At 43.0% G+C, this 13,525-nt stretch overlaps 2 protein-coding genes across 5 annotated transcripts in view; one reads left to right on the plus strand and one right to left on the minus strand.

Annotated features, from left to right (window-relative positions):
- DOCK6 (dedicator of cytokinesis 6) overlaps window positions 1-13,525 on the plus strand; it is a 409,103-nt gene that overhangs the window by 99,689 nt on the left and 295,889 nt on the right. For all 3 annotated transcript variants that reach the window (XM_085600639.1, XM_085600641.1, XM_085600640.1), the window contains exons 13-14: window positions 2,165-2,258; window positions 3,082-3,244. In XM_085600639.1, the coding sequence (XP_085456765.1) occupies window positions 2,165-2,258; window positions 3,082-3,244 (257 nt within the window). The remainder of the gene's footprint in view (window positions 1-2,164; window positions 2,259-3,081; window positions 3,245-13,525) is intronic.
- ANGPTL8 (angiopoietin like 8) overlaps window positions 3,239-13,525 on the minus strand; it is a 132,521-nt gene continuing 122,234 nt past the window's right edge. For both annotated transcript variants that reach the window (XM_085600643.1, XM_085600642.1), the window contains exons 2-4: window positions 5,686-5,856; window positions 4,931-5,041; window positions 3,239-4,037 (exon numbers count right to left, since the gene is read on the minus strand). In XM_085600643.1, coding sequence (XP_085456769.1) covers window positions 4,005-4,037; window positions 4,931-5,041; window positions 5,686-5,856 — 315 coding nt within the window. In that variant the 3' untranslated portion in view covers window positions 3,239-4,004. The remainder of the gene's footprint in view (window positions 4,038-4,930; window positions 5,042-5,685; window positions 5,857-13,525) is intronic.

A 13,525-nucleotide genomic window follows, 5' to 3' on the forward strand; every position in this document is an offset into this window, starting at 1 on the left:
TGTATTGAAAGCACACACCTCACCCCACAAATCTATAAGATGGAAATATGTTCTGTGTGCTCAAGGATATATTTAGCATGGGCTGAGTCTGACTCCATTCAGTCACTCACCAGTCTCCAAAATTATTTCAAAGCATCTTGGACAGAAGGACACGTTTAAGTGAGATCTGTCAAAGTAGGCACAGTGGTTAAACCTCCATAAAAGGTTGAATTTGGCTGCAAATCAAATTGAATTTCTGCTGAAAATACATAACTTTTACAAGTAAGGATGATTCACTGAGAATGTGATCTTTGGCTTGATCTTGGCTGTTTCTGTGGCAGATTGCTCCCAAGAATACATAGATATTTCACAAGTATAGACCCAACTACCAGGCTTGTAAGTGCACAATTATCGAGCAATAGCCCTCATTTGAGACCTCTGTGAAAGTGTGTTGATTAATTTGAGAGAGCGAGATGAATAGAGGATTCCTTAATAGGATATTGACTTTGAGGAAAGTACTTGTAGTCTGTTTAAAAAGAGCTCCCTCTTGCTTAGACTAGAAACTGAGAACCCCTTCACAAGTAGTTTGATCCCAGCCCTGACCGAGTCCACCCAAGGACTTCATTAGGCCATCCTCTAACACCTACACTTATCTTAATTGTAAAAACAGTGTTCTAGAGAGCATCTGTACTTGAACTTCTTTGTCGGTTTCCACCTGTCTTCTCCAACCCCTTGAAAATCACCTACTTTACTATCTGTGCAGAGTTTAACATTCCTCTCTGAGTAGCACTGCCTAGCCCCTTTTGACTTCAAGTTGGCAGACAGTCAACTACATATCCCTCTGTAAGTGATATTGTTATTCAACTCGATCCAGCACAGATCATTACTTACTTACTTACATTGCAGCCACCTACTCAGACCGGACACTCAATGCTGCATAGTGGTTCCAGTCTCCTTATCTCGCCACCACACGGCACAACCTAGTCTGTTTCCCCTCTCACTCTCCAGTCGTCAAACCCTTTCCGATTCTAATGTGTCTCAGGGCCTTCAAGGGGAATGTGAAACAGGTTTGGTTAGAGGGATATCTCATTGACACCCCTATTTACTCCATACTCTAAAGAATCATTGCTTCAGATTGCACCATCACTCAGTGATTCATATTCATCCTCATTCACATTCTCATGTATTGGCTTCTGCTGCTGTATCACCGTGGTCCCATAAACATGGCTTAACTTGATTTATTAACTTCTAATGTATCTCAATCGAAGTGCTAAAACAGCAGTAGCAATATTCGGGATGGATTCAAATGTTCTCTGCATGCTAGGCTGGTAAAATGGCATGTGGTATTCTTGGTGCAGAAACTCACGGCAGCGAAAAGAAAGATGCATCCATGATCATAAGGGGGCATTTCTTGTGCAGTTTTACCTTTGCAGATTGGTTTGTTAGTTGAGCTAGACCTGTCCTGAAGGGTTTCAAAAATACATTGTACATTGGTTTGAGAGAAAAACAATATCTTCAAAAGTGAAATGACACAAAGAATGTTTTCCGTGCCTGTTAGGGTTCTATGATGCGAAACAGTTTATCTTACACCATCTTTACAAACTGTAAGCTTTGTCATGCTCCTCCTTCGCATTCTCTCTTTCCAAGACTGTCTCTTTATAGTTTGTTGACCTCCTGTTTTACTCTCCCTACCCCCTTTATTTCTCTCTTGCACCCTGCCAAGTGCATCTTCCACATGTCTTCAATCAGTTTAATTTCACTGGTATGCCACTCCCTCTCCTTGGGCTCTTTCCCTTGTCTCTTACTCTGCCGGATTAATTCCACTTATTTAAATGTCGCCTTGCCCCCTTATCCCCAACTCTCTGCTGTTCTCTCTGCCCCATCCCAACTTCGATTTCACATTTTCCCGTTCTGATGGTTCAGTGGACTAAATCATCAGCAATCTGTTTGATCTCATAGGCACACATTCAAATTCCATCGTGGGCACACACCCGGTCATTTTTCCTAGGATGATTAAATGAGTACCATAGATTTGTGTAACAATGAACATCTGTTATTAACCACCAGGATGCCCCAAGAGGGGGAGTATGTGCTTTACAAATATGCTTGTTAATTTCTTCCATTCTTTCCCCATATTGCTTTTGTGCACGCTGTTTTTCCTCATTTGTTTGTCTGCTTTCTGAAGGAAGGGGATCGACTGAGCGATGAAGACCTATACAAGTTTCTTGCAGACATGAGGCGGCCATCCTCTGTCCTCCGACGCCTACGTCCTGTGACAGGTAAGATGGATAGAGATTCTTCGATGCGGTAGCCCTCTAACAGCAAAACAGTCAAAGAGTCATTCGGTCAATTTGTTTCCATAGATTTTAAAAACCATCATGGAGTGACTGTGAACATGACTTCTGCCTCATTCCAGTAATCGTTGTGATGCGGGGGGTTCCCATTAGAAATGGGATGTTTACACCTAGGGCCTTGATTTCAGGTTTTAATCTAGGATATTTAGGCCCCGCATCATTCATTGTCATGTGAAGTGCAGGAGACAGCCTGAGATGCCTTTCCAGGGTGAGTTGCTCACATTTGACAAGAGACAGCTTTTAAGACTGAAAAGGGTGAGCTGCTCACAGCGCATATGAAAATGCTTGAGATTCCTGGGCTGGTGGAGTTAATTTCATCAGTAATGGGGTAGCTTAAGATAGCTTGATAGAGTGAGCTACTCACAGCTGTCATGGAAAGCCGATAATCTCTGGACTGGGTGGTTACTCGTACTTGCCTTTGGCATTTTGAGATCTGTGAAGTGGGGAACTCGCATGCGATTAGAGCCAGCTTGAGATTTTTGGAATGGGTGAGGTACTCACACCTGCTATCGGGCAACTTTTGATCTCTGGTCTGGGTGAGCTACTCAGTCCAGACATTGGACAACTTGAGAACTTAGGCTGAGCAAACTACTCACACCTGCTACAGGACCGGATGAGCTTTCTGCAAACAAAGGTGTATGCCTCAAAATGCTGGTATTGGATATACTATGCCTCTTTGATGAAGTGTTGGCTCTTGGCTCTTAATAGTGGCTCAATTACCTTTCCCTCCCTTTGTACGCATTTTCAGCTCAACTGAAGATTGACATCTCGCCAGCTCCTGAGAACCCGCAGTACTCACTTTCCCCAGAGCTTCTCCATGTCAAACCATACCCAGACCCCCGCATCCGACCCACCAAAGAGGTCCTGGAGTTCCCTGCCCGTGAAGTTTACGCCCCATACACCACCTACAGGTAAAGCAACCTTTTAAACAAAGAGTGTATTGTCTAACTAGAAGGGCCAAGAATTGCACTTGGCTTTGTCTGTTCTGTGTATGGCAGAAGCTTGCACTGCTGCTGGCCAGGTGGTACCAATGTGTGAGGGCAGCTTGTACTACTGCTGGCTCTGCTGTGCTTTGTCTTAGCGGGAAATTGGTACAACTGTTGGCATGGCATGTGGTTTTCAAGAGAGTACTAAATATGCACTACTACAAGCTTTGACTTGAGTGTGTGTGTCTGTGCACGTGTGCGAACCTTTTGTCATATGCAGTACGTTGTCCAGCTTACACTGCTACGGTCTAGGCTGTGCTCATTTGACGGTGGAAAAAGGTTCTCTGAATATAGTCCTTATTCCCCTTTTAAAACCCCACTTTGCAGTTTAATACATTCGTAGCATATTTATTTTCTTTACGTTTCTGCTCTTTACAACACACTCCCATTTATAAAATGGCTAGCAGCAATTGTGATGTTACAATTTTCTTACAAATTTATGGTCTTCAGATTATTACTTTGGGAAGACATTGGTGCTGATCCTTTGGCAGTTCCTGTGTGCTGAATCTCCAGAGTTTTGGGGTTAAATTAAATTGTGTGTTCTTGCTTGGAGTGAGACAAAGAAAAGCTTCTTTGTCGAAATGTTTTTGTTGCCAAGTTTGGCTAGTGGGACTCTTTGTTGTGGGGTGATGGGCCAGAATCCTAGAATGAACAGGAGAGTTGCACCGGTCGGTCCTTGGTGGTTTCAGCGTTGACTTGTTTCCGGATGGTTTCTTATCTGTGGATAGAAAGAAAACATAAAGAGGTTATTGAAGCTGGTGTCTTAAGCACGGTAGGGGCACACGTTGTACTGATAGTGTTCAAAGCACTCTCGTATGGGCTAGTGGGCGGAAAACAGAACTTTCGGCGCTGCGGGCCAAGGTGCATGATGGAGGTTCTCTATGAGGAAACAGATGTCACTACTTTGACACCCTCACGTTGACATACCTTTACATTGTCACCTCTACATCAAGACACCATCACTTCATATTACCTTCACACTCAATATCTCTTTACCTCTACATGTTCCATAACCATAATGTTGAGCTTAACCCTAGACATAACATTAACCCTAACCCATGAGTCTCTTTAAATAAAATAAAATGTTTTTAATTAGTATATTAAACATTAGGCAGCCCCATTCCTCTAAACCAAAAGTTCATGCTTGTCCTAAACCTGTCTGTCAGCCACTTGAATGTTCAATCTAGGTAATTTAAATCTATTAAAATGAATTGCTGTCATTGTCTAATTTTCCGGAGCTCTAAACCAAAATCCATTGCAATAAATATTTGTTTTAAATAGGTTTGTTTTTAAGTAAAACTTGACAGTGTAGAAATGTAGTCTACTTGAAAATAATCAATAAAGATACCTCCCACACTAACCAAAGTATTAAGTGTTGCCTGTGTCTCCCTACTCCCCTGTCCCAAAGAATAGTCTAAAGATCCCAAGCAGTTCGGACCCCCTTGGTGCTTACAGCACTAGACCTTGTCCCATGGTCCCCGAGGCGATAATCTCCCCTACCCAATCTCACCATCAAGTTTCTTATTGGTATGGCTTTTTTTACAGTCTTGGCCTGTATGGGAGCTGGGTGTGTTTTTCATTTTTATCTCCCGACAAGTGGACGACACTCACTTGCTTCTGGATCTGGGACAGTTGTTGCTTTTGCTGGGCCATCTGCCATTCCTGGTGCTGTACCATGTCCATCAGGGCGCGTAAAGTCAGGTTCTGCTGTCCAGTTTGTATCTGGGGTGAAGGTAAACACAAGACAGGTTGGAAATCAAGGAGCATATTGTAACGGCTAACTTATCTGAGAAGTGAGAGATGGTATAACATTTGGTTCTGTATCTTGGCCTTGGATTTCTTTGTGGGTCCTTTTTGTCATGCTTCTATTAATGATCTGTCAATAAATGCCCTCTTCTAAGAAGGTACAACACTGGCTGGGTCTTTATATTATTGAGAATTACTTGCTGTATTCCGCAGTTTTTGAGTTTCAAACCCCCTTCTAGCTTTCACTGTTTGACTTCACCTCCTAGAGGAGCATCAAGGGCTGAAGTGGAACAATTTTGCCTTCCAGTTGGAATGTGGTAGTGCCCTAAGGTCTGGTACGTCAGTACTAAACAATATTATACACTAAGGATACGGCCCAATAGCTAACCCCTGCCTCAAGAAAAGACTCACAAACTCGGACTAGGAGGTGGGTTGCATCAAACGTTTGATAATCCTCCAGAATGTTTTGAAGTTTAAGCATGCTCCTGTATGTTGGAAATATTAATCTTACTAGTCTGCTGTTAGATCGACACACCCTTTCAGCATTACTCTCTCACTTCCAGAGCAACTGACACTCCCACACTTCTGGTGTAGTCTCTCCTAACCATTTATGCTGTTACCTTTAGTCGTGACAAGTATGATGACCTTTTCCTTGTAGCTGGTCTGTTCAATCCGCTCAGGTTCTGCTCCAGCTTTCTCACGTGTTCTTCCAGAGCCCTGTGGCTGTCAAGCGTCTCTCCAAAAGATTTGAAAATGTCCGACGATTGCCTTTGAATTGCTTCTTCCTCCATCTGTTGGAGAGAAAGTGTGCTTTAGCCCCATAAACAATCAGAGGCACCCGTGATGTTTAGCTTATCCACAGCTGTGCCCATGTCCAAAATTCTAAATCCCCAGCAGTGAAGCGCACCATGTTTGTCAGCTGTGTGCAGAATTTATATTTCATGTTGGAATTAAACTGTGGTAATAAATTAAACAGGTGTTCCTTCTGCATTGGATCCTTTCTAGATTAACATTTTCGAATCATTTCCTGTAGCTAAGCTGTAGACCCAACCTGGTAATAGTCCATAATTAATTTATATAGTATGACCTATAGATTCATTTAGTCGATTTTTGCTACAATATTGTTGCCTCTTTGATAGTGTTCTTTTAGAATTTGTAAAATTCGCAAAATTGTTTGGCAATTTCATTCGAACATTTACTATAATATATTAGAAGTAAGACCTTTCCTGTTCGCTGGTCGTGAAATATTTTCCATCCGTATCTCTCTGAAAGAAGCAATTGATAAAAGTTGCAATACAATTAATCACACCCACAGCTTGATTTTCGTTTCAGGACATCCATTTCAGATTGGCCAATAGATTGTATAGTATTTACATTTCTATGAGGTCTCATACCAGTGATGAATCAACGACACAATTAGGTGCTACTCTTGGGAGATGCAGTCTTGCATCATCTGTGTTATATACTTGAATACGACAGTTAAAATCTAGAAAGCAATTCATAGGAAATATTATTATGCTACCAGTCATATTATTTACTCTGAGAAGTCCAGCCAGGAGTGGCAGGTAGAGACTAATAAGCATGGAGATTTTACAACTAACTGTGGTAAAAGCCCTGTTTGGTTCAAGGATGGAATTGAGGTTGTAAAAGACCACAGAATATCTGGCCCTAGGTTGTTTCTGCATCCTAACAGGAAATAAGCCACAATAAGAGATTCTTAACTTGTGAATTGGATGCCTGGGCTGGATGCTTTGGAAGGAAGGGTTAAATAGGGGAGGTGTGAGCTGGTGGGAGAAAGAATTAGCAGCATAGCATGGGTGAAAGAGCTTCCTATATTTCGGTCATGATCCCAAGGGAAGTAAATCCAAACAGGATTGGGCTTGAGCTGGACTGTAAAGCACAAAGGGGGATCGGGTTCAATGAAAACATTGCAACACATAACCGCAACAATCAACCCTCATCAGACTCTTTCACCCCGACCATTTGTTCCCCTTCCACCTGCGCCCACCCATGCAAGACACAAATCATAACAAAGAAGGAAAAGGTAACAGTACCAGCCATGGACAGGGAAGGAGTGCAGTAAAAGACTTGTCGAGTACGGCTGTAGTTCCCCAAGGAACATGACCTTCACTCTTGATATAGAGATGAGTGAGTAACGTGCAGGTCACACGATTGATTTCATTTGAAATCATCCATAACATTAATAAAATGAGATTCAAAGAATTGGGAAATGAAGATGCCTATCAACTAAAGACCTAGGGACAATACAGTTTGTGACTTGCTTTGAATAGATGATCGCTATATCATACTGGAATATTGTAGAACAGTGCTAAGACTTTTTCTTGGGCTCTTGGGGCGGTTACAGGTTACTGGGCGGCATTAACTATATCAATGCTATATATTGCTTGTTTCGCAGTCCCCTATACTATTGCAAACCAACTGGATGTCCAAGTATTGTATTTTATCACTGCTTACTCCAGTAGTTGATGTAAGGAGCTCAGGATTCAGTCACTGCAGTTCCAAGTTCAGTAGTGTAGGAAAGTGCCTCTTTTTTACATGCTCTGCCCCACTTTTTTCCTCATATTTGATGCAATTTTGACTGAATTTCAGTGTGTTCCTGCTATCTAGGTCCCCTGTGCCAATGCTGTTTCCCTAAAACAAGGTAACTGTTCAATTGTTCCCCAGTTTCCTAGACCTTTAGCACCTCTAAGTCACTAGTAAATGGAACCCCTGGTACCTAGGGCCTGGGTGCTAACAAGGATCCCTATGGGCTGCATTATGTATTGTTCCACCCTAAGCGACCTGCCACCAAACTTGTGCAGACTTCCATTGCAGACTGTGTGAAATGTTGCCAACAAATGTGAAAACACGACATGGTACACACCCTGTGTGCCATGCCTCCAGACACTGCATAAAGTATATGTAAGTCACCCCCAAACCAGGCCTTAAAACCCTACGGCAGGGTGCATTATATTACATGTGAGGATGTATCTGCATGAGCAGTTAAGCGCCTGTGCTTTCTAGTTCAATTGCTAGATAGTACAAGTGAACAGGGACGCCATCTTAAGTGCTTGTACTGGGCACTGGTCATTACGAGTTCCCCAGCTACATGATGGCTTCACTGAATCCTATGGTGTTTGGTATCAAACACCTTGCCTTAATAAATCCCTACTGATGCCACTAGTGGATTTATTAAAACATACACCTAGAAGGCACGTTATGCACCCTGAAAGCCTACCAGCCTCTTAGTGCTGGCTGACTGGTATTGTCCAGCCTGCTCCCACAGACTTGTTTCTGACCCCCTGCAGGTGTGAGCCCACGCTGTCTGAGGCCAGGAACAATGCCTGCACCGGAGGAAGGTGTTCACACCGCCTTCAGCAGGATGGTTAGTGAATCTGCATACCAAGGCCAGGAACTTCAAAACCCCTGCCGTTCTGTTGTTCACCGGGTCCACTGATGCAGCAGCCGCCCAGCAGGAGGTCACTGTGCTCCGAGAGGTCAGAAACCTGAAGACACCAGATGCGATTGTCTTTAATGTTACTTCTTCTGGCCACCTGGCTGGAATGACCTCTTCTCACAGACAATAGGCTCAGCCCTTCAAAGCTTGTCCTATGCAGGTCTTTTTATCAATTGGGCTTTGACTATCTGTGAGGCAGGTCACACCTTCTGGCGAGGGCACTCCAGAAGGCAGGTAGGTCTTCCTTTCTGCACACCTCTGTAGATGCTTCACAGAAGTAACTCTAGCCTAGAGGGACTGATTCATAGCTCCTCCTTAGTTGCACCTTCAAAGCATAGAGAGAATTACTGGCTGGAGAGACCTCTGTTTGCTAGGATTTGCCAATCAGGTGAGTCCGGGTTGGTCCAAAGAAGAGCCATTCCTAAGGAAATTCAGATATCACCAGGTAAATGGGAAGGGTAGGTTTCCTTCTGGCAGGGAAATTATGACTACATCAAAGTGGTATTGTGGGTTACCTCTGCCCCACCTATAGAGACAACTGTTTTCATGGAGCAAGATAGGAAATGACTTAATGTAGGGTGCAATGTCAGATATAGACATTGGCAGCTTCACAAAAAGGCAACCACCATATTGTAAAACAAGCATTTGCAATGCAATAGGTCTCATATTTATGAGAGTTTGAGCATTTACAATGCCTATAGCTTAAACTCGCGCAGTGCGAAACCTAATGCATTGCAAATGCGTGCTACAAATTTTTAAAAACCGTCAGGAGAGAGCGTGTCCTGCCTGCAACAGCAGGCAGGACAACGCTATTTGAGAAAATAGTGCTCAGCGGCTGTAATGAAAGTCTACAGAGCAACAGCACAAGTAACAGGTAGTGTCGCCATGGGAGGTTACAAAATGAGACAAGTCAGTACTAAGGAGGGACTGCTAAGCCTTTTTGACAATGAACAGACACAGTTTACAATAGACAATTACACAAGCCAAAGAAAATGTGGGTGGAGAGTGGGCGGAGCTTCAAGTCCCCACCTCAATATAGCATTCCTCGCAGAGCAGCGCATGTGCTGCCCAGGCTCGACCTAAAAAAAAAAAAAATAACACACTCTTGCTTTCTCCCCCTCTCTTCCTCCCTCCATCTCTTCCTGCTATGGAATCTTCCATTCATCTGTGTAGTTAGACACATGAAATCAATGTAGATGTGTACAGTCAATCCTCATTCATTTCCCAGACATCAGGGAGGCAAAGAATCCGTGTTAAGGGAGAATACATAAATGACCTTGTGGCTCAATCTTCCGTATGAGTATTGGTAAATTCCAATAGCTTGGATTGAAAAGACCGGAGTCGCTTGTTAGAAAGAAGGAATGCACTTTAGGTGCCCCATCTACGTCACCTCACAAAAACAATGGGCTTGCAAGAATATCAAGCTTGCTGGAGGCAAAACGTACAGAGCTACCCAACGTTCATGGGCAGGGCAGCAAAGCTTCACAAATCCATGATGAGCATTTATGTGCTAATACGTGCTCTCCTTCAATCAAAGCACTCTCTTGTAAATCATGGTTAATAAAATCTTCTACGTGGTCCCATAAATGTGGTATTTCTTTTTTCGGTCAATAATGGGTTAGCTTTTCCACTCCAGGTTTTTCTTTAAGTTGCAAAAAGCGAAAACACATTTTGTTTTCTTGATTCAGAGAGCTTTATCTTGTAAGACTGAAGAAATAAATTAACAGATATCTAATCAACACGACAATGTAACTTTAAATTTCATGTCAATCAAGAATCTAAAGCTGAAGATTTAACTTAGAGGAGAAAATATTTATTTTATGACCTAGATTTTTATTTGTTAAGTCGTCAAATCCCCCTCACCAACCCTCTCTTCACCAGAGTCCCTGGGAAGAAAGCTATCTGCAGTGGCATTCTCTTAAGTATGACTGGAGTAGCCAGTCAGTCAGTCAAAAACACTTTATTCGATTAATTAAAATCATAAAAGTACAGAATTCATACAATAATAAAAAGGCAGTCAAAGACATAAAATGTACCAGCATAATTACAACAAATCCACACAAATAGAGATACCATACCTAAGAACAGACGTTAGAAAGTTGCTCCAGGATTGCACAGATTAGGAATTTTTTTTGATTTGCAGCGCATAGCTGCCACCAGGAAATTTGCCACACTAAATATAATACGAGTACTACTCAACTGCTGAAGAAATAGCAGGGCAGGTCTAACTTGTAAAAAGCCGGCTTCCTTCAAAATTGGGAGCAGATATTTTTTCCGGCTTGCAGAATAGAACTCGCAAAACATAATAAAATGCAAAGTGTCTTGGGATGAAAAATCATCACAGTGGCATGGCCTACTACATTCAGGCCTACCCCAGGACGGATTGAAGCCAAGTGAGTAGTGGATCAAATTAAATCTAAATCTCAACAGTAAAAATCTATGGAATGGGTTGGAAACAATACTCAAATAAGGTTCCAGCGAGGGAGATAAGAGGAGCATAAAATGCGCTCTAACACAAGGTTTTAAGAGTTCTCTTTCTTCGCGATCCAATTTGACCCTATCTAAAAAACACTGCTTGATCCAAGCTATGTCAGCCTTGACAGTATGTGATGGAGACACAAAGAGCTCAGGGCGCCCAAGACGAGAGAGCTCCGCTCTGATGTACTCCAGCCAGGGTATTCTTTTAGCATAATCCAAGGCTAGAATGTCGTTAAGAATCAGATGGTTAAGAGTGATTTCCTGATTTAACCAGGTTTTCACCCAACACAACAATGGGGCCATCTTCAGCTTATCCGTGACATAGCCCAGACAAACCTCCGCATGGATAGAAAAAACAGGGGTCGATTGGGGAACGGAGAGCAAATGTCTCAAGAATCTATTTTCAACTACTTGGATCATATCCTGCGTAACATAACCCCACAAAGCCGCGCCATAAGTGGCGATAGCCAGGCTTTTCGAAGAATAGACTTTCAACAGGGCCTCCCTTGGTCTTGCCCCCAGTCTTTTAGCAAAACTCAGCAACGCAGAGGTAGACCTAGCTACAGAGTTACGTTTGAGCTTGATTTGCGGGCCCCAGGTACCATTCTCGTCAAAGAGGACTCCCAGATAGTAGAAAACCTTTACTCTAGTAAGCTCTTCCCCGTTACAAAATAAAGATCTAGATTGGAGTAGCATTTTCAGCAGGTGAAATTGTGAGAATTGAGTTTTATTACTAGCTTCCACAACTTACTTGAACCTAGACAGCTTATTTAGAGCCTGATGCCAGAAGGTATTAGTGGCTGAAAATCTTGCGATTCGCAAACCACAGGGTTTGCAGCTGCAAAAAAATACCTTTCTGCAATCTACACAGCGAACATGTGTTTCTGACTGCTAAAAGAGCCTTTGCGACCATTTCTGAATCACAAAAACAGGAGGGGAAGTGAAAGAAATGTTACCTGCTCTGTGTGAATTGCAAATGTATGTGTCATTTGTTTGAAACCATAATTGCGGTCACAAGTACCATAATTGCGGTCACAAGTCGGTGATGAATTAGAAGTGGGATGGTAACTGATTCACAAAGGAGAAACTTTTCCCCAACTCTCTGATGTCTTACCTGCCTGGAAACCTTTTTCTTAGGAGGCAACTTTTACTTTATTTGACACGAACTGTGTTTAAAAATAGTTTTCAAGCATGCAGTGTGAATTCAGGGATTGGAGGTCTGCTGGGCCTCATAAACTTCCATCCCTATTTACAACTATTTGAAGGGGGTTGCAAATGTGCTTCTTGCCTCAATAATACTAATGAGTGCTGATGTACTAATGAGTCGTACCTCAAAGATGATATTCACAGGAGGTCGCAAAACCTCCTGCAAATATCATTTTTTTGGTATGTCTCAGTATATCAGTTGCATTTTAAAATGAAGGGCAACACCCAAAGAAGTTTGTGCGTAATTTGACCATGCCCATTTGCAAACTGCCCTTAGTAATAGAGGCTCCTAGTCTCACTGTGATCCACTGTCCACTGTCTACCAAAAATGGTAACTATAAATGTTATTTATCATGTAAGTAATGGGACAGTAACATTTATGCTGCAAATGTAGATAAATCAAAGTTTGAGCAAAATTGCCATGTTCTTTGCAAGAATGAATTTCCTCACAAACTGCCTATGACTCATGTGCTTGCTGTTTAGCCAGCTGACTGTCTTGCTGGTCCTTTGATTGGTTCTTCAGTTCCTAGTCTAGCTCTTTGACTCCTCCACTGGCTCTGTGGCCCTTGGCCTGGCTGGCTAACTGTATTTCTCACCCTTTGCACACACTGTCTTTTTCTGACCCCTTGATTGTCTTTCTGTGGCCCCTATTCTGTGCCCCTGACCCCCCTATGCTAGTAGTCGACCCATATGCTGACCGTCTGGTCCCCAGACTAGCTGTCTGGCTCTTGGACTGGCTGCCAGCAGCCAAGAATGAATCCCTTCCACCTCCCTAGCCAAACCCCCACCCTCCTGAAGACCCTGCCCCAGTCACTCCCTCGGCACCTACCCAGTACGTGGTCTTGCTGAGTCACAGATGACCTGTCTGTGCAGCAGTGAGGGCAAACAGAGGACGCGTTCACATTGCAAAATCTGTCTGAGCACTGAAGTGATGTAATGTCAGACTTGCCTTACTCGTGGTTGGCGGAGGGTTGGTGACATTCTCACCGGCTGTGTCAAGCTCCGTTCTTTTCCATTTTTAAGCCTTTCCTGTTTCCACCCTCTCCCGGAAACACGCTGCATATTGAAAATGTAGACGTGTGTTGGTGTCTTGTCAGTACTGTGCTCTAAGTCAGGGTTTGCCAACCTTTTCTGTAGTGAGAGCTACTTCTGATCAGTGAAAATCGTTGTGAGCTACTGAAGGCCGAGCCGTGCAATGTTAGCAGACACCCCCACACCCAGTTTCATTGAATTTAAGCCTAATGTACTTGGAACCAAAGACATTGGTTTGAGCAAAATATTTTGACTAGGGCACTATGACAGGGCTGCCATGTGTGTCA

Source organism: Triturus cristatus, chromosome 4_2, assembly GCF_964204655.1.
Source record: "Triturus cristatus chromosome 4_2, aTriCri1.1, whole genome shotgun sequence".
In the NCBI taxonomy this organism is placed as follows: domain Eukaryota; kingdom Metazoa; phylum Chordata; class Amphibia; order Caudata; family Salamandridae; genus Triturus; species Triturus cristatus.